We start from the raw sequence: 27,321 nt of genomic DNA, 5'->3' as shown, positions 1-27,321 counted from the left end.
TGGCAACGTTCCCCGATTCGAACAAACGAAGAAAGGAGGAAAGAGAGGCGTACGTAGGTACGGCCATTTACGTATGTATCTACAACGAGTAATGTCACGCATCGAATCACTCGAAGGCACGCGCAATCGTGTTCTCAGCATTTTTCCATGAGTTTGCCTTGGAGAACGAGACCCTTGATTCAGCTTTCATCGCTGAATTATTTAATAGAGAAAAAAATTGCAACCGATGATGCCAACAGGTAATTCGAGAAACGCTTCGGCAAATCCGTATAACGATCCATACTAAACGTAATCAAATAGGAAAGGAATACCATGCGCGTATCTTTATTTATTTATATTTATTATCTCCGGGCGTTTCAACCATTTCTACGAATCGTAATCGGCACTCTTTGCGAATTAATAAAAACTAACGTACTAAACCCATAATAATTTTGAAAACTCTCTGTCGTCGTTGGGTTCAACGATCCGTAGTTTAATTCGACGGTGTACCATGAATTCCAGACGTACCGATTCGCTAATTAGGTCTCGACGTGGGCTCCGATTAATTCTGCGAGCGAAGGAACAAGCGCGGCCTTCTCTTTCATCTTCTCTCTCTCTCTCACTCTCTCTCTCTCTCTCTTTCAACTGAGTTTGCATCCACGCGCGAGACATCACAATGAGAGACAATAGGTGCTTCTTGTTGATTGTACCGAGGTTCTCGAGAAGCGCATAGAGGTGCAGGGAGGTGTGAAAGAGGATAATAATATAGAGTTACTTCTCGAGAGAGAGAGAGAGTCGGTCATCCCTCTCTCTTTCTCTCGCATGCGCGCTTCATATCGATACAGTTTCCTTTCTCCTTCTTTTTAACCCTCTCTCTCTTACGAGTCCTTTGCATCGACTCGATCCTTCCCTCTCTTCTTTCTTCCACGTCCCTTTTCTCTGCCTCTTCCTCGGTCCAGCACCTCCGTATATTCGAGAATGCAAGCAAGAGAGAGAGAGAGAGAGAGAGAATAATTTTCGGTGGATACCCAGCGGGACGTCCCGCGCGCGTCGAACGAAATCCCATCCCATTATTTCCCGGTTACGGCACACTTTAGCGCGCGCGAAAAGTCAGCTCTCGATCCGACGAAAGAACTCGCGATCCGAATAAAAGGGTTACGCTCTCTCCACGGTCGTGGGCCATTGTGAAAACGGAAAGATGAGATGCCGTACGTTTTCTATCTCCTTTCGTAGTCTTACGCAAAAGGCAGGTATATTATCTCTGGAGATCCTCTGAGGCGATCGATTAATATTCAACGCCGACGATATCTTCGAGCAAAGATGCGCGAGCTCTTAATATTTCTTGTAAGTCATCGACTTGGATATTACGCAGCTTTCGCGCTTATAAACGACCGTTTAACTCCACCACCACCGGTGATTCTTCCTGAATTCCTTAACGCAGTCAATTCACCTCGTACCTCGGAGAATTTTTACTGGCTTCCCTTGGCATTGGACGAGCGAAAAACGAACGTTGCCTCATCCGATGAGTTATAACGTTCACGAAAAGTATTGACGTAATTCCTTCTTTTACAATGGTCGTATTGAGGAAATGAAAAAAAAAGAAAAAAAAAAAAAGGAGAAATGAGAAAATATTTCCTTAAAATAAAAAATATATCTACATTAATTACGATCGAACGCTTTTTGATACGAGTACAATGGCGATATTTACCTTCAATATATTTAACGACGTTAAATTTTTTAACGCGTTCGTTCCTAGGCAATCGAGATTAGCCGAACAGCGAAAGAAGCGGATGGAAACTTCCTCGGACTATCTATCTATTAACTCTTTTAGGGCATTGCCGTGTACACGAGGGAAATCGCTTCGGCGATTTGCGCTATCACTTTTCTTTCTTTTTTTCCTTCTTCGGCACCTCCTTCAACCCCGGAGCGATACATAGGCGAATGCTAATTGTTCTCGTCCTGTCCGAGTAATTTTAAAACTATGTAGGAAGTAAGTACGTGGCGCTGCTTATCCTATCAGCCGTTACGCTGGATAGTCACGTTCGTATCCCTTTCCACTCTTCCAGCCCTCTGATCCTACCTTTTCCTTTTCGCTCGACACTCGAAAACACCGAAGAGATAGAACACGCTCGTCGGATATGACTTAAAAAAAAAAAAAAAAAGAAAGAAAAAAAAAGAGAGCTCGAAGAGAGATAGAAGGGAGTGCGCGCCCTCCGTCGAAAGACAGATAACGAGCACCTTACTTCGTTTAACCGCGATTCGCCTAATCCGGTAGCCTTGCGTACACTCTAAGAAAAAATTCGAGAGAACCATAACGGGGAGGCACGCGCGCGTGCACACGCTCGCTCCGAAGGATTCAGAATAAACTCCGAAGGAGTCGATTTTTCTAATGTTTTATCCCGACTAGATAACGATAGAGCGAGTTTCTTGCGAGTCGCTTTCTTTGCAACAGTTGAACGCACGTGCGCATTGCTCGACGAAACTAGTTAACTAGTTTGTCGCTCGAGAACGTGCCGTTACTTTTTCATTATTCCCTTTCTCTCTCTCTCTCTCTCTCTCTCTCCCTCCTCAAACTTTTAATCTAAATTAACGCCAGCTCGAGAAAAAATTCATATCGATTATAATCTCGGTATCATCGTCGTAGCGACCGTGAGAGAATGACCTGTCGGATACAGCGTTTTAACTGTGAAAAATAAAAAGCAAATACGCCGCACCGGCGTGTGTATACTTGTGTTCGAGAAAAAAAATGGGGAGAAAGGATTGAAAGGGTTGACGGGGATCATCCATCCATCAAAGTCACTCCTGGGGTACCCCTCGCTCGTTTCATTTCTCTCTCTCTCTCTCTCTCTCTCTCTCTCTCTCTTAACTCTACGGTTTGATGACGGACAACGTGCGCGCTGAAACGCGCATTACGCTTCCGAAAAAGAGAAAGAGAGAGGGAGAGAGAGAGAGAGAGAGAGAAAGGGAAACAGAACGAAAACGAGACAAGGGCGGCAAAAGAGCACATTGTCACGATATCGAGCACTAATACTCTGATACCATGCAAGAAGAAGGCTTCATGATAGAGAGAAAAAGAAAAAGAGAAAGAGGGAAGATATTATAAAAAAAATAAATAAATAAAAAAAAATAAAAAATATTAAAGCAAAAGAATATTAAAGCGAAAGCTGCCGTAAAAAAGTATTATGGGAGCACAGACTCAAACTCGCGTGTCTCGCATCCATATCAGGAGGTGCACGCATCCCCAGCCCACGTATTAAATCGTCGACTGGAAGGAGGAATGGAGGGAGAGGGAGAGACATTTTGCTTTCCTTTTCTTTTTTCTTTTTTATTCTTTTTAAGTTGCTCGTATTTAGTCTCGATGCCTCGAGCTTGCCGCCGGAAGTGACCGGTTACTCGGATAGAGACCAGAGGAATAACGATCCTGAAGTCTTCGAACAGCATCGTTCGTCCGAAAAAAAACGAGTCCTTGGCGAGAAAGATAGGAGACGGGAGAGGGGGAAAGAGAGAGAGCAAAGGCGGAACCATTTCTTTAATAAAATTACGCGATAACGAAGACGCCTATCTCTCTGACCGTACTATTTTCCAACCGTGCACGCGGAAATTAATGTAATTAAAGTTCCCCCTCTCTGCCTCTCCCTCTCTCTCTACCTCTCCTCCCCCTCCTTCCCTTCCTAGATCCGACGATTGAAATTAATCGAGTCGACGTATGTACTCCTTCGCTCGATCGAAGCTCTAAACGACGTTCAGAAACTTCCTAGCTCGATCTCTCTCTCTCTCTCTCTCTCTCTCTCTTTCTCTCTCGTTCGATCTCTCTTGTCGATGATTTTCCTCCTGTCGATTAACCTACGAATGACTTAATCTACGAACATAAATTCCGTTATCGATCTCGATACTCTTCTCTGGGATCGACTAATTATACGGAAGTATTAGTTCCTCGATTATGAGACTTTCTTATATATATATATATATATATTCTTTTTTTACCTACCTTTTTCTCTTATATTTTACCGTTTAATTACTCGTCTTCCTTGCTTATTAATATCGTCTCCGTTATTATACGAAGCTGTGGGAAAATAATGCGCGATCGTAGCTCCGGGTTACCTCTCCTTTGCCAAAGACTATTTCTTGCAGCTCGATTAATCTCCAGATTTCATATATATATATATATATATATATATATATATATGTGTATATATGTATATCATGTATATCATAGACACGGACTGTCGGTAGACCAGGAACATAAATTTAGCCTGTAAAATTAGTATGCGAGTCGCGCCAAGCTCACTCCAGCGAACGACGAAAGGACGTGTGAGCGGGCTTAGATGACATCAGATCGAGATAGTTATCAAAATAAAGCAGAGCATACGTTATCCGCGGCATTTTCCGCTCCATATATCACCTACGATGGTTCACATGTCCACGATGTTGAAGGAACCGCGCAACGTATGCAAAACGAATCGATGATTTTTCCATCCCAAATACGAGAAAAAAGATGATATCAAATTTGAAAAAGGTATTGAACGATAGTAAGCGAGAAAGAATGGTATTTAATATCGTCGTGAATCGTCGCGATCGTAAAGCAACGGCTGCCAGCGTCGAGAAGCGCGCGGAGGCGACTTTATTGAAATGCGCAAGAGGGAGCAAACAGGGTGGGTTCTTGAGTCGCGTGGACGATACTCCCACGGAATATTAAGCGACTCTCTCTCTCTCTCTCTCTCTCTCTTTCTCTCTTTGCTCTTTATGCGTTCTACCTACCTGCAACATTTACGTATTGAGGTAGGTGCATACGCGAGTGCGAATGGAGCTTTAAGCGCACGCATACTCCATACATTTACGTATATGAGTGGACTCTAAAGTACAGCCTCCCTTTCTCATTCGACTATCTTCGGCCGTCTTACGTGCGTTACGTGCTACATACCGTGCGTTCGTCTGACGGGAACGGTCGTCTACCGGGTAACTTCTTTTCATTATGCCAATTCTTTTTCTTCTTCTTTTCCTTTCAATGATCCTTAAAAATCGATTAAAGTTCTTAATACATGCGTCAACATCTGCTTTAAGCTACCTTATCGACCTTCTAAAAACGGCACAAGTAGGTGAGCCGTGAACGTCGGGAATTATAATGGATAGATTCTCTCGAGTTCTCTGAAAGACGTGAACGGGCATTAACTCACAGGATTTGCAAGAAAGATCGATTGACGAGCGTCGATTATGATATAATTGTAGACAAAATCGATAGAGAAACGTTTTCGCTCGCGTATAAACGACGTAGAAATTAAAACGAAGAAGAAAAGTAAGAAAAATCGATCGAACTTCCTCTCGAAGCTTCCCTCGTTTCTAGTGTCTGAAAGCAAGTCGTCGCGAGAGAAAGAAGATCAAAGAAGAGTTCGAAAACCGGATGCGCAGGTGATGTCTCTCGCTGAGGGTTCTTCGAATTTGCATATGTATCCGGCAGGCTGCACGGATCACCCTTAAAATTTCTCTTTGAACGGTATAGACGAAAGAGAGTCAGATTCGTTCAGTCTCTTTTGCGCCGTTGAGAGAAAAAGAGATAAAAAGAGAGAAAAGGAAGAAAACAACCCCAGGCCGCTTTGCTCGTGTGTGCGCGTACATATACGTATATACACACACGTATGTATGTACATATATATGTATATATATATATATATATATATATATGTATGTATGTATGTAGGGCTTTTTTCCCGATAGCAGGCGACGCGAGTATATTCCGAGCACGTAGGCGCTTCTACGTGCTCGCATTATTCCGAAATTCGTTCGTCGAAGCGCGAGTTCTTCGAGTGCCCTCCACGCTCGCGTTTTTCTCCGCTCATCGAAGCGATGAACCGCTCGAAGCGACGGTAGATCGGCGCAGTTCGCAGCAGCTAGCACCAGCGCGACGTGTTTTCTTCGTCCTTCGCGACTCAAAGGGAGGACGCGCCGCGCATCGTCGAAAATCTTCGTGGAACGCACCGAGAAAAACTTGCACGTCCTGCTTCTTTATTCGATTCTCTCCCTTCCTCCCTCTTTCGAGATAGCGAACCGAACAACGCAAAAGCTTATTCGGCGCTACGGTGACACCGACATCGATCTCGATACACGAGCTGAAAATTCGCGAGATCACGAGCTATGTCATTTTTGTGTTGTCGCGAAATTCTTTCTACGGATAATAAGCTACCGCCGATTGTAGAACCGAACGAAGATAGGAGAAAAAAGGTAGCTCATACGACCGATAGGATACCGGGCGCAGGTCTAAATTACTGTTTACACACGCTTCTATTCGCGAATAAAATTCTCGCCCTCGTGATCACGAATGAGAATCATTGTTTAAACGAGATATACCGAATTCATCATATCACTTCAAACGGGGAATCATTCGCGCGAATTCGAAGACCCGACAAGGGGTGATAGGCTCGATAGAAAATAAGAGAGGGATCTAGTGCCTGTGCAAACAGCCACTAAGGAAAATATTTGCACAGGATAACTCGGTCCCTCATTATCAGGATGGCTGCCTCTCTCTCTCTCTCTCTCTCTCTCTCTCTCTCTCTCTCTCTCTCTCTCTCACTTTTCTCTTTCGCTCTTTCAGAAGTCGACGGTTATCCAGGTGCGACCGAATAAAAAGTAAGAGAACGTGGCGTAAGCACGAGAGAACGAAGAGAGGGTAGGGGTAGGAGAGAAAGCGAGAGAGGAAGAGATTGATTTTACATGCATAAATTAGAGAGGACGAACCTTTATTCCATCGCACAGGGTCGGGAATTGGGAATGGAATTGGGATCTATGTAGGTACCTACCTACGTACGTACGTACGACGGAGAAGAGAAGAGAAGAGAGTATAAATTGATGACTGTAGGCAAAAGGCAGGGGTTTATAATAATTAATCTTCGTACATGTATATATATTGCTCTCTCTCTCTCTCTCTTTCTTTCTTTCTCTTCTTCTTCACTTGCTCGCTTCCTCCTAAGGATGGCAAAGGCATCTGCCTATACCAGTGGCAGAGTAAGAATCGTTCACCGAGATTGTATTTGTACTACCAACAGATAATTCTCTCTTTCTCTTTTTTGCTTTTTTAAATACCCTCATGAATCGCATCGTCGTAGATAGTCTCTCCTGCCACCTCCCCCCACCACCTTATAGCCGGAAGATATTACTCCGATGGAAAGTAAGAAGCGGTGACAAATATCCGGACGTCTCGATGCGCTTGCAGTGAAAATCATGGCTCGGGTATTGCGAGTTAAAGATAAGAAGAGGGGTCTCGGGAAGAGGGGAATGGGGTAGAAGAAGAGGCGATTAGATATCGTAATGTATAGGTCGACAATAAATTATCGACGAGGAGTATAGGCGCGAGAAGAGAACACCGACGACTTCCATCGTTGGTGGTCATTGCTAAATTGAGGAATCATCGTTGCGCGTGGAAGATCGTCGTTAATTGATAAATTCGATGAGTCTGAGAGTAATTTATCGCGTTACTAGCAGGGCCGGTTTGCTACTACCAGCCAAACGGTTCCTTTAGATTTTTCTACATCTTTTTCTCCTTCCCACTTCTTCGGCCGAGCGCCGGAGACGTTCGAAGTCTGTGACCTTCGGAAAGGTGTATTTCTAAACGGATCGGCTTAGCCTTCCGTAGAATCTCGCTTTGATCCAACGCGATTCTAGTTTCGCGCGCTATTAGAAAACGCGTAAAGACGCGTCTATCAATGATATTTCAACGTTTCGGATATAAGCCCGGTGTAAATTTTCAACAAATATCGTACTTTTTCTGTTGCAACGACAGACGACGAAGTCGCAGCGAGGAAGAGACGAACGGCAGCGTCTCGGTGGGCGACGAGTCTCAGCAACAACAGCAACAACAGCAAGGCTACGTTTCGCAACGAGAGAGTCAAGAGGAGGAGGAAGAATTAGCGGCGGAGGAAGCTGCCGCGGCTCAGGCTGCGGCTCAGGCTGCGGCTCAGGCTGCGGCTCAGTCCCTTCAGAGTGCCAGCGAGGAGACCGATCCGGAAGTTCACAAGAGAGTCACTGCGGTGCAGGTGCAGGTTCAGGGTATGGAGGGCGATTGGCGCGCCTACTGCGAGCATCCGCTCTCCGTTGCGACCGCGGCAATGCTAAATCTCCAACAACAGCATCAGGTCTCGACTGTCGCCAGCCATGGCGACGATCCAGCCGCTTCCTACGTCTACGAGTACTACAAGCTACCGGAAAAGGCCACCACCGACGTCAAGCTACCCCCGACGCACGAGCTTTGGTCCACGTAAGTTTCTCTCTCTCTCTCTCTCTCTCATTTTATTTCATTCCTTCTCCTCAAATTCTACACATTGAAGATTTACGAAGGAGAATCAACGTGGGACATTGGAACCAACCAACGTGAGAAAGGATACACGTCGGAGGCACGCGCGCCTGTGTAAACGCGAGTAACACGCACGTACGAGGTGCGAACACGCGTGTCGTCGGATCCGCATACCACGGCACCATCGGTAGAACTCGATTAGCGTAGATCTCGCGATAGTCGGTGGGCAAGTGACGTTAAAAACACACCCAGCGCGATTCAACTCGTGTTGACGTTAATTACCGGTCGCGCTGAGTGTGGAAGGAAGCACGATTAATAACGGAGACCGTGCAAACGAGGAAATAGTACCGCGAAGATTTATCCATGCTAGAGTTATTTAGCGGTAGGTACGCATGACGAGTATTTGCTACTTATACCGCGTTAGAATTCAACGATTTTATTTCTCTTTCTACGAAGCTAAAGACTTTGCGAGACTTTGCCTGAATCTATGAAAGATAGCGACTATCCTATTTCCTTTCGTTAACAAGCATCTCATAAAAGTCTCGCACCCCGTTAACGATAATGGAAATTCGATGGAGGACGCAACCCGAACGATTTCAAAATAATTCACCGTCGTGAAGATATAAATCTCTCGAGAACGATAGTCTATTTATATCGCACAGCGAAGCCTTCCGGTACATTTGCTCGGTTTGCAAACTGCATCAAACGATGGTACAGGTTTCGTGAGAGTGACGTACATGGTCCCCCTCCTTACCGATATTCCTCAGGGGTCTCTTGCCCTTATATTTTGGATCCGCGCAACGAAAGTAGGTAGAACGCATCTAGGCCCATCCATGGAATTCAAAGTTCTTAGGGTTGATAGGACCCCGTTATATACCTCCCTTTCGAGGAGCCACTATGTATCCCACTTTTGATTTATATCAGCCGCTTAGCATATTTTGTAATTTACTGTTGAGAATCCTGCAACGTACGAATCCTGATGTCTACTTTCTTCCTCTCTCTCTCTCTCTCTCTCTCTCTCTCTCTCTCTCTCTCTCTCTCTCTCTCGCTTGGTGCTTCGAGATGGTAGCCGAGTAAAAGCAGAATAGTTCTCCCGAACGACCTCGCCATAGGGAGAGATGCCACCCTAATCTTCCCTCGCATCTACCTCTCCCTTACCAAAGTGTAGAGAAGGAGACAGAGAGGGAGAGAAAGAAAGAGAAAAAGCGCGATAACATCTCGACAATTTGTACAGCGGTAGATCGTTAAATCTCGTCTCCGTTGCATCGATAAAGGTTAAAGAGAAAACTAGAGAGAGAGAGAGAGAGAGAGAGAGATTGCCAGAAGATAGAAAAAAAGTTGATCCGAGGGCACGACTTTAATCCAATTTCATTGCACCCTGATCTTGCGAAAAGAAAAATGAACGGTCCTTGCGATCGTCCTTGTTATTTTATTCGACGTCGAATTTTATCAGGCGAGAACAAAGTGAGAAATAGAAAAAAAAAAGATAAAAGAATCTTTCTGGCTGAAGCAAAAAAAGTAAATAAAGATTGAGTTAATCATGATGTCGAAGCACCGAAAGTCGTTAGAAAAATTACTATCCCTCGCGATCATAGAAAAGATTGAAAACTTTTTCTTTATCCTCACTGATGTCTTCCGGATAGCAACGAGGAGGACCTCCGATAAATACGCTTACTCTACGACGAGTTCTCGCACAGGATTGTAAACTATCGTACTACGATGGTTTGCCTGCTTAACAACGAAGACTCGCTATCTTCTCCTCGCTATATTTTGCCTCGTGGTTACGCAACCACGCGGCAAAATCGCCTGTGCCAAAGAAGTATGGACAAATGTTATCCGTCGATCGAGGTATCGTCGACTTGATAAATATAAGATGAGAAAAGATTTCCTAGACTCGGACTAATTTACGAGCGATGCTAAAAATGTTCTAATTAGGGATCAAAAAATTTTTGCGTACGTTGAAACGACTCGAAATTTCTCTCTCTCTCTCTCTCTCTCTCTCTCTCTCTGTCTCTCTCTCTCTCTCTCTCTCTCTCTCTCTCTCTCTCTCTCTCTCTCTCTCTCTCTCTCTCTCTGTGGAACAGAAGAAGACGGCGCGCATCGTAAACATCGGACGAAAGAGGGGAGATAAGTTGAAGTAGACGACTCTTACACAGTCGAGTCACTTAAGACTCGCCACGGGGTTGTACGATGATGGTGCAAAGCCACGAATCGGCGTACGGTTTCACAGCAAGCCGCCGGCAGTAAAACCAAGCTCCCAGTACTCCATGATCGCTTGCTTTAATCTAAACGCCCGTGCGCATAAGTGACAACCACGATATCCGCCTTCCAAATGCAGAGAATGCGAGTTAACGTCGAGTAAACTGAAGAATAAGCCGATATTTTTTCTCCCCCTCCTCTCTCTCTCTCTCTCTCTCTTTATCTATCTATCCATCTATCCATCTATCTTTGTCATTTCTCGTATTCTCAACTGGGTGGAGTTCGTTCCAGATATCATTATATCTCGAATAATTTTCTTGATGAAGAGGAACGTCGAAAAGGCGATAGGATCAATCGTATTTCATTGGAAAAGAAAATATAATCGCAAACGCAGAAGTCAGATAGATGTCACTGGTGGTTATCACGTGTCTGTAACGAATTATTAAATGCAACGTGTAAAATATACATAAAAGCATAGGCATAACGCACTCGTGCGTATCCGCCCATTCGCGAACAAAGAAAGAAAAGAGATTGCCTCGCACTCGATCGATAATGTGATTTATCGGGGATGTGTGCTCGCGTTATATAATTAACGAGTGTATCGCAATTTCGTGTTTTTGTATGTAATATATATTGAACGAAAATAAGAATCCGATAATTAATACGATTAACGAATAGGCAATGCACGTAGCAATGTCGTTAACGACATCGAGTAATTAAATATCGCTCGTTTAGGAAGGTGCCTTTGTCGGTCCTTTCTATTCGACTATTCTCTGTCTATCTCGGACAGAGTGTACCATTACATCTTACTGCATTATATTGCGTATTGAGAAACGGAATTTGAGACGTACGCGCGTTCCTTCCTCTCTTCAGGACGTTGCGCACAGGGCTACTCCGTAGAGAGAAAATTTGTCTACGGAGAAAAATCATTCGATCGTTACTTTTGACGTACGTCAGATACTGTACTACGTCGTACACGTAGTAGACGTATACACGCAATTCGAAGATATCATAAAGTCGAATAATTTAAACATTTAACCGGTGTCACGCTCTCGCTTTATGGATTAAATCGCGCGATATTTTTTCTTGAAGAAACTTTATCGACGCTCATTAAAAGAGCTCGGAACATCTTATCGGTTAATCGGACAAATTGTAACAACTTTCCCGGCACGTAACGTAACGCGTGAGCGAGCGAGCGCGCTTAACCTTACGCGAGGAAGAATTTAAACGACACGATATAAAGCGGTGGCAATGGTAGCACAATGGCACTTTTTACGGCCTACTTTCGGAGCGCGAAGACGTCGACGAAAAGACCGAGGGCTCAAAGGCGTACGCATAATGGTACCTGCCTCCAAGTAGTCGAGTCTTAAAGGGGGGTCGAGTATCAACTCGGCTCGTTGACATCGCGGCCTTTTTATTGCAGGCCTTCATTGCCTGCTTATTCTTCGCTACGGAGATCTGCTCGAGGGCCAGGCGAACTGGGCTCGCGATAAATAATTTCTGACATGGTTATCCCTCGGTCCTGACTCTTCTCTTTAGCCTCCTCTCCCTCTCTCTACGCTCCCACCCACCCCCCCCCCCACTTCCCTCTTTTTCTCTCTTTTTTCCGTGTTTTTCGACTCGTCCAATCTAATCAAGCTCCATGGTAATCCAAGAACAAACTCCTCGATAGAGTTAGCTTAATTCGTTTCAACGTGCAACGTCTTGGTATTATCTGGTATTATTCTGTAGAGAGGAAGAAGAAACGGAAAAGAAAATAAAGATATAGTAGAAGGAGGATGGGGATGATCGTAGAGTCATGACGAGATTCAGTCGTCGTTATTACGCGTTTCGTTTCTCGGTTATCGTTACGCGGAGATCTAGTTAGGGACAGAGCGCGCGTGCAGAAGAGTGGCGTGCCTACTCTCGTGGCCTTTGACCCACCTGACGAGTCGGCAAAGCGAAGGAGACCCGGTGTCACGTCGTAAAACGAAACGGGCCTGAATAACCAGAACCAGACGCGCCGTTCGCGTTTGCGACGACTACGATAGCGAACACGACGACGATCAGTACCATGCTCCGTTTTCGCTCTTCGACCTCTGCTTTCCTCCTTTTCTTCCTCTTCTTCTTCTGCTGCTCGACGTGTATATGCTCGACACGTAGCGCCCGCGCGAGCCAGTCCTCGTTTATTTAAATTTACGATTGTAAAACTTCGTAATGGTTCGATCGAACGGACATACACCACCAATCGGCTCCTTCTTTTCTTTCTTCCCCTTTTGAGGCTCTCATCCATTTGACTCTTCATAGAACGACTTCCATCCTTCCTTTTATTCCGTTCTCGATCGAACGTATTCCGTCGACGTCGACGAACGATGTCAATCCAAATGAATGCACGCATTCACGTAGGAGAACAACGAACTCTTGAACTCTAGTACGTTCGACGCATAAGTCAGGAACATAGATAAAAATCATAGTCCACATTTAACGAGAATAAGTTTAGAAACGGGCTACGAAAGAAGTCATAACGCGGGACCAGGCGTATCTTTTTGGAAATATAAATGGCGGTCAAGAAGTCGAAACGAAGAATTCTTCCGAGAACGGCGCAATATTCCTAGAACAAAAGCGGTACTACGAGGGAAGAGAGAGAGAGAGAGAGAGAGAGAGAGAGAGAGAGAGAGAGAGAGAGAGAAGGACGCATCGTGAGAAGTGGCAGAAGTGGTCGGTCACGTTTCGTGCATTTCAATTCGTTCGTGCCTCGTTGACCGACGTCGCGTACGAGCCGTCGACGTAAAGACGAGAGGCACGTGCTATATGCACAGGTGCTCGCCGCTTGCTTTGCGCGCGCGTTCGCTTGCTCTTCGAGAATGTGCGTGCTCGTAAAGTCAAAGAAAAAAAAAAAAAGAAAAAAAAAAAGAACGTTCCTAGACGTTCGTAAACGAGCGGAGACAAAGAAGAACGGTAAGGAAGCGTAAGAAAAGAAAAGGACAGAGAAAAAGAAGAAAGCAAGAATGGACGAGAAGATAAAGGAACAATAATAATCGAGGGAGTGACCGAAACAAGAAGCTGTTAGGACGCGCTACATTATCGGGACCTGTCTTTCGAGTTTCGCCGTACGTCATAACACACAGGCACACATACATGTCTCTTTCTTTTCTCGCGTAAATATACCGAAACGCGCACACGCGACTAAGATAGATAGATACCGGCAGAGCTTGATTTCCGGTTTGAGAAATGCCGATTCCGGTTACGAACGGATTCTACGAAGAAACGAGAGAGATAGAGAGAGAGAGAGAGAGAGAGAGAGAGAGAGAGAGAGAGAGAGAGAGAGAGGAGCCTGTTAGTACCGCAAGCGACGTACCGCAAGCGCCGCAGGTTGCGAGCGTGCGTGGAGGAAGATACGCGTACATCCGTGCTTGTCGTGACCCTGCCGGCGACCTCGCGACCTCGAAGCTTCGCCTATGCGCACGTGTGTTTCTACCTCTCAGCGGCGAACGGCACAGCCTGCCTATCTTGTCCACTCGTCGACGCTATTCCTCACCATTAACTTACTCTCCAGGCATTTTCCTTACGATAGACTCCTGACTCATGAACTTCAACGATACATGTACATCTTCTTCTTCTTCTTCTTCTTCTTCTTCTTCTTCTTCTTCTTCTTCTTCTTCTTCTTCTTCTTCTTCTATATGAGCCAGGATAGTTGACGAATGTACTTCTTTCGCCTCGATTTTCAGGAGTATATAATCCTACCACCTATGCCGCCGTTGCGAGCAAGCGAACTCCCCTCGAATCTGGTACGTTAGGCTTAAAGAAAATAAACGGAAATACCAGGCCGATTGTCTTACGGTTCTCGTCGAGAACGTGAAACATGCGAACGCGCATAGAACGCATATATGCGTTAAACTATTCACATTTTTTGTTTACCGTAGGCCATGCCGAATAACCTCAAGGTACGTACCGAGCGATGACCTCTCGCGAGTTATACCTATCCAACATTTTTCCCCTCGTATATTGCTGTCTCTTCTTCCTACTTCTTACTCCTACACTCCGTTCGTCTGGGACACGAGTCTCTCTCGTCGGCGTTCCTATTTCTTCAACGTAGCTTTGTTTCGACGCAACCGGCCTCGAACAACCGCGTTGCTCGATCCCACTCTCTTTCCCTCAGCCTCATTACCTATTCGCTTATTCATTCGTATAGCCGGCGAATATTTTGATATCGTTCGACGATAAATCCTTTCAATGTTCGTAAGCTCTTCACGAAGGAAAATTCATTTCTTTCGTCGGGTGTACTACGGGATTAGCATCGCATTACTCGTACGCTAAAAGAGTTGCGAGAGATCCATTTCACGTAAGCCGAATTCATGAGATCGTTCTACCTCGGGCTATGACGGATTTCCTTCTGTCTGTCTCTCTCTCTCTCTCTCTCTCCCCTCTTCTACATGAAGCAAAAATTCCTCGGGAACACCCGGGAGTTTTCTTTCTTCAAGATACAAGTGCGTCAGGAATATGGCGTCGACGGGTCTCGTTCGAGTCTTCTTGCTCTCCTCACCTGCATATATCGTACCCTTTTCGACGCACAGCCTGGTCGAGATCTCGAGAAGGCCAGAAACGAGTCGGCGAGTGGAACTCGCAAAGAGATAGAGAGAGAGAGAGAGAGGGTGGGGCGGGGGGAGAAGGAAAGAGAGAGGACAGGGACAGGGATCAGGTATCAAGTGTAAAAAAAGAGCCATTGTGCGGAAGCATCTGACCGTAGGGTTGGTGCCACGGTGCTGGTGGTGCCATTGCCGATGGTGGTGATGGTGATGTTCGACGGACAGGAGCGACGAGCGCTTCATATACCGGGGGTTAAAAAGAGACAGAAAAGCTCGGGGAACCTGGAGAAGGTTGCCGCGACACGTTTGCAAGGCCGAAAGCGAGAGAGAGCGAGAGAGAGCGAGAGAGAGAGACAGAGAGAGAGAGAGACAGAGTTTGAGTACCGTGGAGGGAAGAAGAACGATCTTCCCTATGAGATGGGACGGAAGAATGAGAAAAAAGAAAGATCTCGCATGCACCGACAGCGTTGGCAGTTTATAAGGGTTCCCTCGTACTCTGTGGATATGTATTATCATGCTAAATATAACATGTTAACTACTTCGCATAATGCCGCGCGAGATTCTCTCTCTTTCTTTCGCTCTCTTCGCCGCTAGATTACAGGGAGTCGCGTTTCTACCGCTTTTCCTTGTTGAAAATTTTATTGCCATTGCTCTTGGCAGATGCGTTAGAAAGGATGTTGCAACGTACCCAACGAATATTAAAAAAAAAAAAACTCTCGTTGAATGAGCTTTTCGATTTTGTTAAAAGAAAAAGATATAGAAACAGAAGCGACAAGAATTTTGTAGGGAACGTAAAAGTATTTGATAGAGTGCGTGACATAAAATAAAAATAAAGCATTGAATTCGCGGCGATGAACTTGATTCCATCTCACGCGAACGCCGAGTTCTGCTGGCCGTCCTTGTCGGCCTGTCGCCGTCCACTCTCGAAGGAGACATATCGGATGATTGACCTGAAACGACATATCGTCTAATTATATCGTCGAACGAAGGATAGGCCGTAGTAGGCCGACAGAATTTCTTTGTAACGCTATAATTGGTCTCTGTCCAACTTGGACAACAGACGACTACCCTGTCACCGTGAAATTTTTCTCATATCGAACGTAGAAAATAACGATCGACCGTGCAATGAAATCGATCGATGTAGACTATTGAACGGCACGATGATAACGAAGGGCACAATGCCAGCTGATTTAATCTTATCAATACTAGGCTTGGGATCATCGTCGATACTGAAATTAATTGGGGGAAAAAAAAAGAAAAAAAAAAAAAAGAAAAAAAATAGAAGGAGAAAAAAAGGCAAAGTAAACCGGTTCGATTCCTTGGCTGAAATAGATCTCTGAGAGGAGAAGCAAAGATAGGTAAAAAGAAAGAGAGTCTTGGCCTCGATATACGTGACTACGTGCATGGGATGGAATTCGATAGGTGCCCTTAGAGTGTAGTAAGAGGAAGAGAAAGGAAGAGAGGCCGATAGGATCGATGGCAATACCCGTCGGACGACGCAAAGAGCCGTAGCGTCGATCGTACGCGACAAAGTTAAAGGTCGATTCCCTTGTTTACTGTTAAAGGGGTGTGATGGGCCAGAAGCTGCTGGTGCAGGAGGCGCCTGGCTCCGGTTCTGGCTCGGCAAATCGCATGGAAGGCGGCGAAGGCGCCGGAGGTGGGGAGCTCCATCATTTCCTCCACCAATACAACCAGCAGTCTCACAGTCCTGGTCAGAGTCTCCAAGGTGGGCTTCCGCTTCCGTTGAGCCCGCAGTCGCTCCGACACGACGGTTCCTCCAGCGCCGGCATCACCGGAGTTAAGAGGGAACCCGAGGATCTCAGTTCCTCGCGCGGAGCTCAACAATCCAGCAAACGTCACAAACAGGCGCAACCGGAGAGTCCAACGCCGCCGGGAATGTACCATCACCATCAACATCAGCTACAGGTATAAAGAATCTCGTATTGTCGACGAGATTCACAAACGAACCAAAGATAATTCTTTCCTTTTTATAGGTGCAACAGTACGGAAGTCCGTACGATCCGTACACCTCGTGCAGTCCACGATTACAGTCCACCGCGTACACTTCAACGTCCGGAACGAGCGCGACAAACAACGCGAATGCAAGTGGCATTCATCAGGAAACAACAGCCGTTTACGTAACGGGCGACGCTCTGCCACCACTCGCATCCTCGAGCTCTTCCTCGTTGTCGACGAGCACAGCCTCCTACACGAGATACGAGGTCGTACCCAGCTCTTACGCCACGACGCACGCGATACGCTCCTCCTCGAGCAGCAGCAAAGTTCTCACCGTCGATCTACCGAGTCCCGACTCCGGAATCGGTGCCGATGCCGTCACACCTAGGCAGGATCATCACGCACCTACGGCCCTTCATCAGGTTACGTATACTCCAAATACACTGTCGCTATTTTACCGATTACTTGTCTCGATTACTTTGTACCGATTACTTTTTATGGGAGATTCACGTGTTTCGAATAAAACGTCCAATTGAGATTCGTCGTTAATAATTTTGTCTAGTCGAAGCGCCGAAGAAGGAAAAAACAAAGAAAAAAGAAGAAAATACAATTTTCAACGATAAACAATAATTTGACGGCGGACGAACGAAAAGAAATATATATGCATGTGTGTGTGTGTGTGTGTGTATATATATATATATATATACATGTACGATCGTGTGATTAATTAATGCGCGAATATGCGACGCTTCGACGACTGGATTCGTAATTGAATTTGCACGATCGCGCCTCGTGGAAACGTGCATGCGCATTACGTGCGCAATCGACGATAATCATTTTAATCGTTCCGTCATACCGACGGACGGGAATTCTTGACCGATCTATAGATAATTCGTCATTCCTACATGCGTATCGGTCATAAGTAATCGTCTACTTCCGGAAGCGTTAATCGCGTCTAGCCGACCGCGTACTCCGCTCCGAGAGTAAGTCATTAGCATCACAGTCGACATTACGAATTAGAAAGCACGCGTTCGTTCTGCTTCGCTAACACGGGAGGTACTGAAGTCAACTTTAAAATGCTCCCGCCATAGGGAGTCGACCGCGAGTGCCTGTTCCTATCCTCGAAACCTATTCAAAGGCTAAAAGGCGTGCGTATCGCCTTACTCGTAATATTTCTGTTCTACATACGCTTATCCTACATTTGCGTAATAGACTCATTATCCGGGGAACGCAATAAATAATAGGCGACATTATTTTTATATCGATTATACACTATACTTTTCCTTTATTTTTTTCTTTTTCATTTAACATTTTCAAGTACGCTGCCTTACGTAAGTAGCGAGGAGATAAAATAACGTTGAATATAAAGATGTAACGCGAAATCGACGCGTCTGCGTCTGCGTCTGCGTCTGCGTCTGCGTCTGCGTCGATAGAACCAATCTATTAGTCGTGAACTCTTACGATTTCGTGCGGTCGTCGGTCAATTTTACGAGACCGCACACCGCGCGCCGTTTTCTTCCTTCTCATCGTTTTCTTTCGCGGTAAACGCAACGATTTATCTCGTAAGAAAGTAGTACCACCTAATATCGCGTACGCCTATCTCGATCATTCCAGATTTTTCTTCTTTTTTAGTTTATCGATATTAATAAATTCTATTATCGATCGCGTCGACGCATCTTTCCTTTTTTTCTTCTTCTTCTCATCATTAATATCGTTCGTTACGTCGTACAGTCGTCCTTCGACTATACGGAGCTTTGCCCCGGAGGAACGGCAACTGGTGCAGCGGTCGTTCTCGAGAGCGGAGCAGTGATACATCATCAACCTCTGCAACTACAGCTACAACAGAGCCATGCGCAAGCGCAGGTGCAGCGTGGCGGTCTCGTCGCGGCAGGTGCGACCAATCCTACCACGAATCCGAATCCACCGAGGTCAAGACCTTGGCACGATTTTGGAAGACAGAACGATGCCGACAAGATACAGATACCAAAGATGTAAGTGCGACTCTTTCTCTGATCTTTCGCTTCCTTCTGTACGAGTACTGTAGGGAGATCCTCGAAGGAGAAGGAAGGAAAGGATAAGAAAAGGTAAATCGGTTTTAAATCGGTTTTGACACGGTATAGAAAAGAACTTTATTCGCGATATTATAAAACGAAATGGATAGGAAGGACCAATTGACAACTGACAGCTTCTAACTCTTTCGAGAGAGGAGGAAGAAGGAATTACGCGGTCGTCCCTAAAAAGGATAAAAATAAAAGAGAAAAGAACGGTAGGAGCTAAGTCGAAGGAAGAGAGGTAGTTTGTACCGATCTACGCGTAACGTACACAGGAGTTATAATAAGGTATCTACGGCAAGTAGGCGGTGTGCCAGGCAAAAGGAGCAAAGAGCGTGGACGCGCACAGGCCGTTCACCCGGGCTACGGGCGCTCGTATACGGTACATAGGTATCGAAGACGGAGACTCGAAGCCAACTTACTCCATTTATCGTCCCGCTGATAGAGATAACAGAGTCGTGCCTACTGATCTCTACCTATATCGAATCAAGAAACTCGAACAGACACGCGCACGGTTGCGCTCTTTTGCATCGACGAATCTAACGCAAGACGATGAAGACGTTCGCTTCGTTCTATTGTCCTTTTTCGAGAATTAAATCGAGTTCTCTATCTTTCCACCAAAGAACTTGATTAAAAAGAGAGAGAGAGAGAGAGAGAGAGTGAGAGGGGAGGGGGAGGGGGGAAGAGAGAGAGAAAGAGGGAGAAAGAAAAAAGCCTCTTCCAGAGAAACCACGTCGATTTGCATATTTATTGCTTTATAAGGTGTATTTATCTTTACCAAGAGGATCAAGAAAAAATAATTGAGGAAAACGAGGCTTACGAATGTCGACGAATAAAAAGAGACGGGGAGCGAGACGGAATCTCTTGCCAATTAGCTACCGACCTTGCTCCTGATTTTACCTCTCTTTCAGCCAAGCGATATTTTAAGGATCGCGAAGTTCGCACGAAAATGATCCTTCCTTTATCCTCGCTGTTCGCTGCTATTTGCAATTTCGTTAAAGTCGTATACCTATACTTTTCCTATCTTCCAGCTTCTCGGCGTACGGTTTCAAGTATCATCTGGAGTCTCCCATCAGCACGTCTCAACGACGCGAGGACGACAGAATAACGTACATCAATAAGGGTCAATTCTATGGTATAACTCTCGATTACGTACCGGATCCGGACAAACCGCTTCTTAAGGCGGGACAAACGGTTAAGGTAAGTCGTGCGTTCTAATCTTTGCTCACGTTGAAAAAGTATTCGTGATTTAACGAACACGCGAACACGCTATACGAATAAAATAATACATATGCGATAAAGTAAAAAAATATCATAAGTACCCAGAATCAGGTCCGATTATCGTCGACTCCTACAGCACGATAGAAAACCCAACGCTTTCGAGTTCGAGGAGCTTTTCGAAAGAGAAATAGAAAGAGAATGAGAAAGAGAGGAGCAAAAAGAAGAGCGAAGAAGTCGAGCTAGCTCGTTTGTTCTCGCGACTCTAATTGGCAGTGCGGTGCAACCGTTAGCAATTTCCATTCTGATAAAGGTGGCGATTTTTTTTAGCCGCCAACGAGTTACGACTTCCTCGTTAATTGCTAATCGAGCGTCCAAGGCGTGTGGCGACTCGAACGGTATACACCTACCTACTCTGCGCTCCCTCCTCTACCCTACCTACTCTACTCTCCCCCTATAGCTAATAAGAAATCAAGATGTAAGTGCAAGCGTGTAACTCGACTTATTCTCGAACGATACGTTTCTCGTTTTGTCTCTCCACTCTCCCTTTTCCCTCTCACTCTCTTCCTCTCCTGCTCCATATTTTCCCGGCGCATGTAATTCTTCGTTCGTTCACCCGAAACACGAAAAATCCAGTAGCAGCGCACACGTTAGCTCGCTCGAGCGTGCTTCTCTCTCTCTCTCTCTCTCTCTCTCTCTCTCTCTCTCTCTCTCTCTCTCTATTTCTCTCTACTTCTCTCTCGCGTCTGAAATCAGCGTTTATCGTTCGACGGCTCCCGTACGCACTTATTCGTTTTGTTGTTTTTAGCCTCAAAAAGGCTTCGACGAGAGAAACATCCGATTCTAGAGTAGAAACACTTTCGATATTATTGCGATGTAAAATAATAATAATAGTAATAGTAATAATAATAATAATAATAATAATAATAATAATAATAATAATAATAATCTTTTCGCGTAGAGCGTGGTTATGCTGATGTTCCGAGAGGAGAAGAGTCCCGAGGACGAGATCAAAGCCTGGCAATTCTGGCATGGAAGACAGCATTCCGTAAAGCAACGTATTCTCGATGCTGGTAAGATTATTTCAAACATTATCAATTCGAACACGTATCATAATTTATTCGATATAAAAGCGTGTGTTTTGCGCAAGCTATCTGGAAAAGGAAGAGTCGATAAGGGGTAAGATTGCGTAACACTTATCAATTTTCATATTATAGAAACTTGAAGATAAACGACAGAATGATTATATATAATTTCATATTAGTTTCGTTTAGTACAACGAAATAACTTATCGTATCCTATGATCATTACTGTTTTGGAACTTAATCCCTTATATACATATATATTACATTCTTTCAGATACAAAAAACAGCGTTGGTTTGGTGGGTTGCATAGAGGAAGTCGCGCACAATGCGATTGCTGTTTATTGGAATCCCTTGGAATCTTCTGCAAAGGTATTCAAAACGAAAAACGCGCGTACATACATTTTACATTTCTATCGTATGTAAGGTCAAATCTTTGTTTATCATTGATATATGTATGTATTTGATAACTTCTTTTTTTTTTCAGATAAATGTCGCCGTGCAGTGTCTCAGCACAGATTTCTCCAGTCAGAAGGGCGTAAAGGGCCTACCGCTACATATTCAAGTGGACACGTACGAGGAACCCCCACCACACACTCACACTTACACGCCACCCTCGCATCGCGGTTATTGTCAGATCAAAGTCTTTTGCGATAAGGTAATGAATTCTTGTGGGCGGATAAAACGTAATATTTCGTTTCGTCGTGCGAAGCATAAAAATAAAACGAGACCCGTTTCGATGTTCCTAGGGAGCGGAAAGGAAGACTCGCGACGAGGAGAGAAGAGCAGCCAAAAGGAAGATGACGGCTACGGGTAGGAAGAAACTCGACGAACTTTACCACTCTGTCACGGAACGTAGCGAATTTTATTCCATGGTCGATCTCCACAAGCCACCCGTCCTCTTTTCACCGCCGGCCGAGCATGCCATCGACAAGGTATTTCACCAAATACAACGAACGGAACTCTGTGCGATCTCTACCATTTTATGAATAACGACAGAAACAAAATTCAAAGAACATCTATGCCCCCATCCCTCACCCTCTTAGAAATTTACCAAAATTACTAACCAAAGCCGTGATGAGAATACAAAAAAAAACAAAAAAAAAAAAAACGATAAAAAAAAAGAACAAATCTCCAAAGCAACGAGAAAAACACGCCACGATCCTCTGCTCTCGACTTCGCCACGACCCTCCATAAAATTAACCGCAACTCTTGCATCGCAAAATAATGAACGTGCGTTCGCGAATGAGTGTACCACATTTAAATACCGATAATACGCGAAACACTCGAAGAAAAAACAAGAAAGAAAGAGAGAGAGAGAGAGAGAGAGAGAGAGAGAGAGAGAGAGAGAGAGAGAGAGAGAGAGATTCGTAGGAAGGATTTGTCACGATAATAAATGTCGCGATAGAGATAAAGAAAGGAAAAGAGAAAAATGTCATGTTGTTTCTTCTTTTGACGACAGTTTTCGACGATGGAGTTGTCGGGCTTCTACGGAGGCGGTGGCGGCGGTGGCGGTGGTGACACCGACACCTCGTCACTCAGTAACGGTGAGGGCGGAGGATTGAAGGCTGGGGGTAGCAGCCCGTATCCTACTTGCGGTAGACCGAGCCTGCCCGCCTTGAAGTTCCACAACCACTTTCCGCCCGACAATCTCAGTAATCTACACGACAAGAAGGACTCCTTATTGATGCAGGTGCAGGAACTTCAAGGCTCGGTGCTTCAGGGTGTACAACAGGCCGGACTGGCCGGCACCGTAGTCTCCAGCGTCGGCAATCGCCTGCACCTGCAGCAACAGCCGTCGCATTTGCGTCCGGCCGACGCCGAGGAACGTGTCATGCTATACGTTCGTCAGGAATCCGAAGACGTCTACACACCTCTCCACGTAACGCCGCCAACTGTTCAAGGACTACTCAATGCTGTAAGAACCGAAAGATCTTTTCTACACCAACACACGGCACACTCTCGAACATCCTCGATATCGTTCAAATTATTTTATCCAAACCCACACCTAGCGAGCAACTTATTTTTATCGTATTTCCTCGATTTAACAGAAAACGAACGATCTCGTATTACGAGTCTTGCTCGTTGTTACTCTCTATCTCGATGAATATTACTAACTAGTCTACGTAAATACACTCCCACATATACAAACATTACACACGGGGTATTCAGGAAAGATGATTCACCGAATATTATCCATGCATGTTATTGAGCCATCAAGGCCTAATCAATCCGTTTGCATTGTATCAGTCGCTAATTAATATTAATATTGCGCATGCCTGACTGTTTCCAAAAATTCCTCATTAATATCGCGTGCGAGACACGCGAAAAACAGTAACAACGGTATATGCTAGATGTGATGCGATCGAACGACGAAAGATTTGATAATAAGACTCGTCGAGGAGAACCGTCGTAACGGTGCCCGACGTAAAGCGCACTGTAACGAACGGTTTTTTTAAGAAAAAAGTGGAAAACAATTGATATTATCCCGGCACGGTCGCGGCATTTTCCTCTCTTCGTTATGCATTCCTTCGAACGAACTTTATCGGCCGCATCGGCATCATTCTTCCTTGCAATTAGTTGGCCGATCGTAACTCTTTTTCTATTTCTTCTTTTTTTGTTCCATCTTTGTTCTCTGCCTGTTTCTCTTTTTCTTGGTCTCTTTCTCTCTCTCTCTCTCTCTCTCTCTCTCTCTGTCTTTCTCTCTCTCTCTCCCTCCCTCTCTCTCTCCCTCTCCCTCTCTCTCTCTCTCTCTCTCTCTCTCTCTCTCTCTCTCTCTCTCTCTCTCTCTCTCTCTCTCTCTCTCTCTCTCGAAGAAAAAAGTGTAAAAAACGAGCACGAAAGAACGAAGATCCGTACCACTATCAAAATTCTAATATTCTACTTTTTTCTATTTTGCAGATTGAGTCAAAGTACAAAATTGCATCCTCGAGTATTAATAACCTCTATCGCAAAAACACAAAGGGGTAAGTTTAGTAGAGTGTCATCTTTACTTGCATGCACGCGTTACGTAGTGCATGCCATAACGGTGACATTACCTGACTCTCCGGTTTGGTAGTTTTTCTCCTGCTATTACGCGTTATCCTGCGAAAGGAACAAAAACGATCGATCTCTGAGATTTTAGAAACCTTCTTTAGGATATTCAAATGCGCTCTCGTTATCTATCTCGTCGCACACTTTGGCATAAAATTTCATGGATATACTACTAACGCTGCACTCTTTTGCCTTCCTCTTTCCATTTTCTTCTTCTTCTTCTTCTTTTCTATTCTCTTTCCATCACTGACGCCTACATACACCTTTTGCTACAGTTTCCTCATTTTCGCTCATCAGCCTCGCCCTATGTATATAGCTGCAACTTTGCCTGGCTCGAGACTAACTTTTGGCATGTTCTGTCCTACGGTGCAACCATCACGTGTCTCGTCTATCTCACATCCTCGATTCTTCCTGGAAAGCCCCGTTTCCTATTTTTTTGACTATCGTCATGCGACACAAACGTTTATACGTATATATCCCTTTAGCGAACCGCGATATACCCGATGTACCTTTCTCTGATGAAAAAAGAGAAAGGAAGAGAACAAAAAAAAAAAAATGTCGACGGATGAATTGCATCATGCGAGATCATTTTTGAATTGTTTCAGCATTACGGCGAAAATTGATGACGACATGATCAGATTCTACGTGGACGAAGATCTGTTCCTCTTGGAGGTGAGTCATTCGAGATTGAACGGAGATGCCGTAAGCGAACGAAATTCTACCAATCCTGGCTCGCCAAGCGATCCAACCGATCCCGGGGAGGCACCGACGAGCGGTTACGACGTGACGCTTATCGAACTACCCTCGTCACCGCCACATCTCGCCCATTCGCCCCTTGCCAACTCGACGCACGGTCACGCACACGCGCACGTTCACGAAAGTGGAAACACGTGAAGGTGGGAACTATCATCCGGACATCTTTGAATCTTTCGACGTGTACATAGTAGGCGGACGGATAGTCGGCCGAAGGACGCGATCCAAGTTCTCCGAAGAGCCATCCGACCGTCCGCGAACTTTGAGAATGCTAATCGATCTCCGCTGACGCAAATACCAGAACGAGCTAAGATTCATTCTCTAATTTCTTAAGGATCGATGATAACTCGATCGCCTTTTATCTCACATCTTTCAGATGTCCTCAAACTTTAAACATTTTACTTACTCGTTAGAATAAGAAAAAAATATGTTGCGCCGTACGCAACGTAAAAAGCACGAATCGAGATTAAGATCTTACATGAGAGAATGGACGAAGAAGAACCGGTTAGATTATAAGATAGTCGTCGTTTTAAGATAGAAACATATCATTCTTCGTTGCGTGCAACTATCGTTACGTGTAAATCAATCAAAATTGATTTAAGAGGACCATTGTATCTTACATATACGTATGACGTATGTTTATATGAGATTTTTTTCATTTTATTTTATTATCGTATCTTTGCGGTTTAGAGTTTAAATTTTGTTTATTTTATTATAAAATATATCGCACAAATGCGAATCTACACGAATGGAAGGAGAAAATAGTATCGAGTGGTCGACCAAGTCGACGTATTCGAATTTATTTTGAATATACACCAAACTATTTCTCATGTCGACAACGTTATTTCAATTAGGAACTCCTTTAAAAAATGATCAATGTATCTATTCTATTTGGATTCATTTTATTATCGTATCAGTAAAAGCGTTGATGTTATTTTTTACTTGTAAAAGTTTTAACCCATACTTTTTATCATTGTTGATGATATTTTTAGACAACCTCCCACGTGCTTTTTCGTTAAGACATTGAACGACCGACGTTCTTCCAAGTCCTACAACCTCGAACAACGTAATCGTATTACCTTTGACGCTCGCCATTTGCCATTTTTAAATAATCACATTATTTAAACAGAGTTACGTATGGCAAGGTTTAATATCAGATCGCTACGTATCAAACCGAACGAATACAATAGTTTATATTTTATACCAGTGTGAAAAAGAAGCCATTGGCAGAGACAAAAATATTACAATTTTATCGTAGAATTGCGCGTTCGCGTTTATGTGTGTATCCATATCGCGTATCGCTTTCTTGTTGTTCGTTATAATGTTAGAGATCCGATAGATTAGATTAGAAAATATCACGATCACGACATTTATATTGTTTTTGCGTTTAATCATACGTATTGTCGATACCGATATCAAAGCAACGATCAAAATACGCTTGTAAAATGCATATTATTATTGAATACTATATTTTGTTACATTTATCGCAGACAGCATATAGGTTAATATTATTAATATTATTGTTTCTATCGATTAGAGATATACCTATATCATTATTTTTATACGAGAATGTATAATCGTATGAGACGTAAAAAAGAATTTTAGAATAAAGAGAGAGAGAGAGAGAGAGAGAGAGAGAAAGTATGTGTGTGCTTGCAGTATGAGTAGTATATGATTGAAAGAGACGATGCATGGAACAGAAATGATATAGAAAGAGAATGATTGCGTACGTATGCGAGTATATCGATGAAGATGAAGAAGGAAAAAAAATTTTTTAGTTACGATTGTTAGCGTTGCTCCATGACATTTTTATAAATAATAACTATAGCAGAGCCCTTCTTTCCCCCGCCCTGACCTACCCCTCCGCCCGTTGGCCGTTCATTTACGAGAAAAGACACCGTCCCGACGTATCTTTCTTTCGCATACGAACGGCTGCGTCGATGAGCCATTTTATTATTATTATTATTATTATTATTATTATTATTTTATTATTATTACTGATAATATTATTATATCATCTTTATAATACTTATAACTATTAATATTATTTCTATGTTACGAAGGATAAACGTGTTAACGCTACGAGGAGACTATGAATCTGAAGAAATCTTTTGTTAATTTTTCCAGCCACAGCCACGCAAATTTATCAGAATCCTCTTTGAGGTTTCAAAAAGAAACAAATCTCTCTGAGCAGTAGTTTACTT

General features: G+C 44.2%; 1 protein-coding gene across 6 annotated transcripts in view; it reads left to right on the top strand.

Annotated features, from left to right (window-relative positions):
* The window catches only part of grh (grainy head), a 62,788-nt gene extending 35,589 nt beyond the window's left edge, over positions 1 to 27,199 (top strand). For 4 of the 6 annotated variants that reach the window (XM_085664468.1, XM_085664469.1, XM_035874882.2 and 1 more), the window contains 12 exons: positions 7,751 to 8,224; positions 16,590 to 16,950; positions 17,019 to 17,402; positions 18,712 to 18,971; positions 20,063 to 20,231; positions 21,211 to 21,322; positions 21,609 to 21,703; positions 21,819 to 21,989; positions 22,081 to 22,266; positions 22,794 to 23,249; positions 24,233 to 24,297; positions 24,970 to 27,199. In XM_085664468.1, coding sequence (XP_085520594.1) covers positions 7,751 to 8,224; positions 16,590 to 16,950; positions 17,019 to 17,402; positions 18,712 to 18,971; positions 20,063 to 20,231; positions 21,211 to 21,322; positions 21,609 to 21,703; positions 21,819 to 21,989; positions 22,081 to 22,266; positions 22,794 to 23,249; positions 24,233 to 24,297; positions 24,970 to 25,258 — 3,022 coding nt within the window. In that variant the 3' untranslated portion in view covers positions 25,259 to 27,199. The remainder of the gene's footprint in view (positions 1 to 7,750; positions 8,225 to 16,589; positions 16,951 to 17,018; positions 17,403 to 18,711; positions 18,972 to 20,062; positions 20,232 to 21,210; positions 21,323 to 21,608; positions 21,704 to 21,818; positions 21,990 to 22,080; positions 22,267 to 22,793; positions 23,250 to 24,232; positions 24,298 to 24,969) is intronic. The other 2 variants (XM_035874884.2, XM_035874883.2) reach the window with 2 other exon arrangements.
* The last annotated feature ends 122 nt before the right edge of the window (positions 27,200 to 27,321 follow it).

This window comes from Vespa mandarinia, unplaced genomic scaffold, assembly GCF_050613455.1.
Source record: "Vespa mandarinia isolate Hongniang unplaced genomic scaffold, ASM5061345v1 scaffold_59, whole genome shotgun sequence".
NCBI lineage: Eukaryota > Metazoa > Arthropoda > Insecta > Hymenoptera > Vespidae > Vespa > Vespa mandarinia.
Note: the sequence above shows the minus strand (reverse complement) of the source record. Positions and strands in the feature narration are given on the sequence as shown.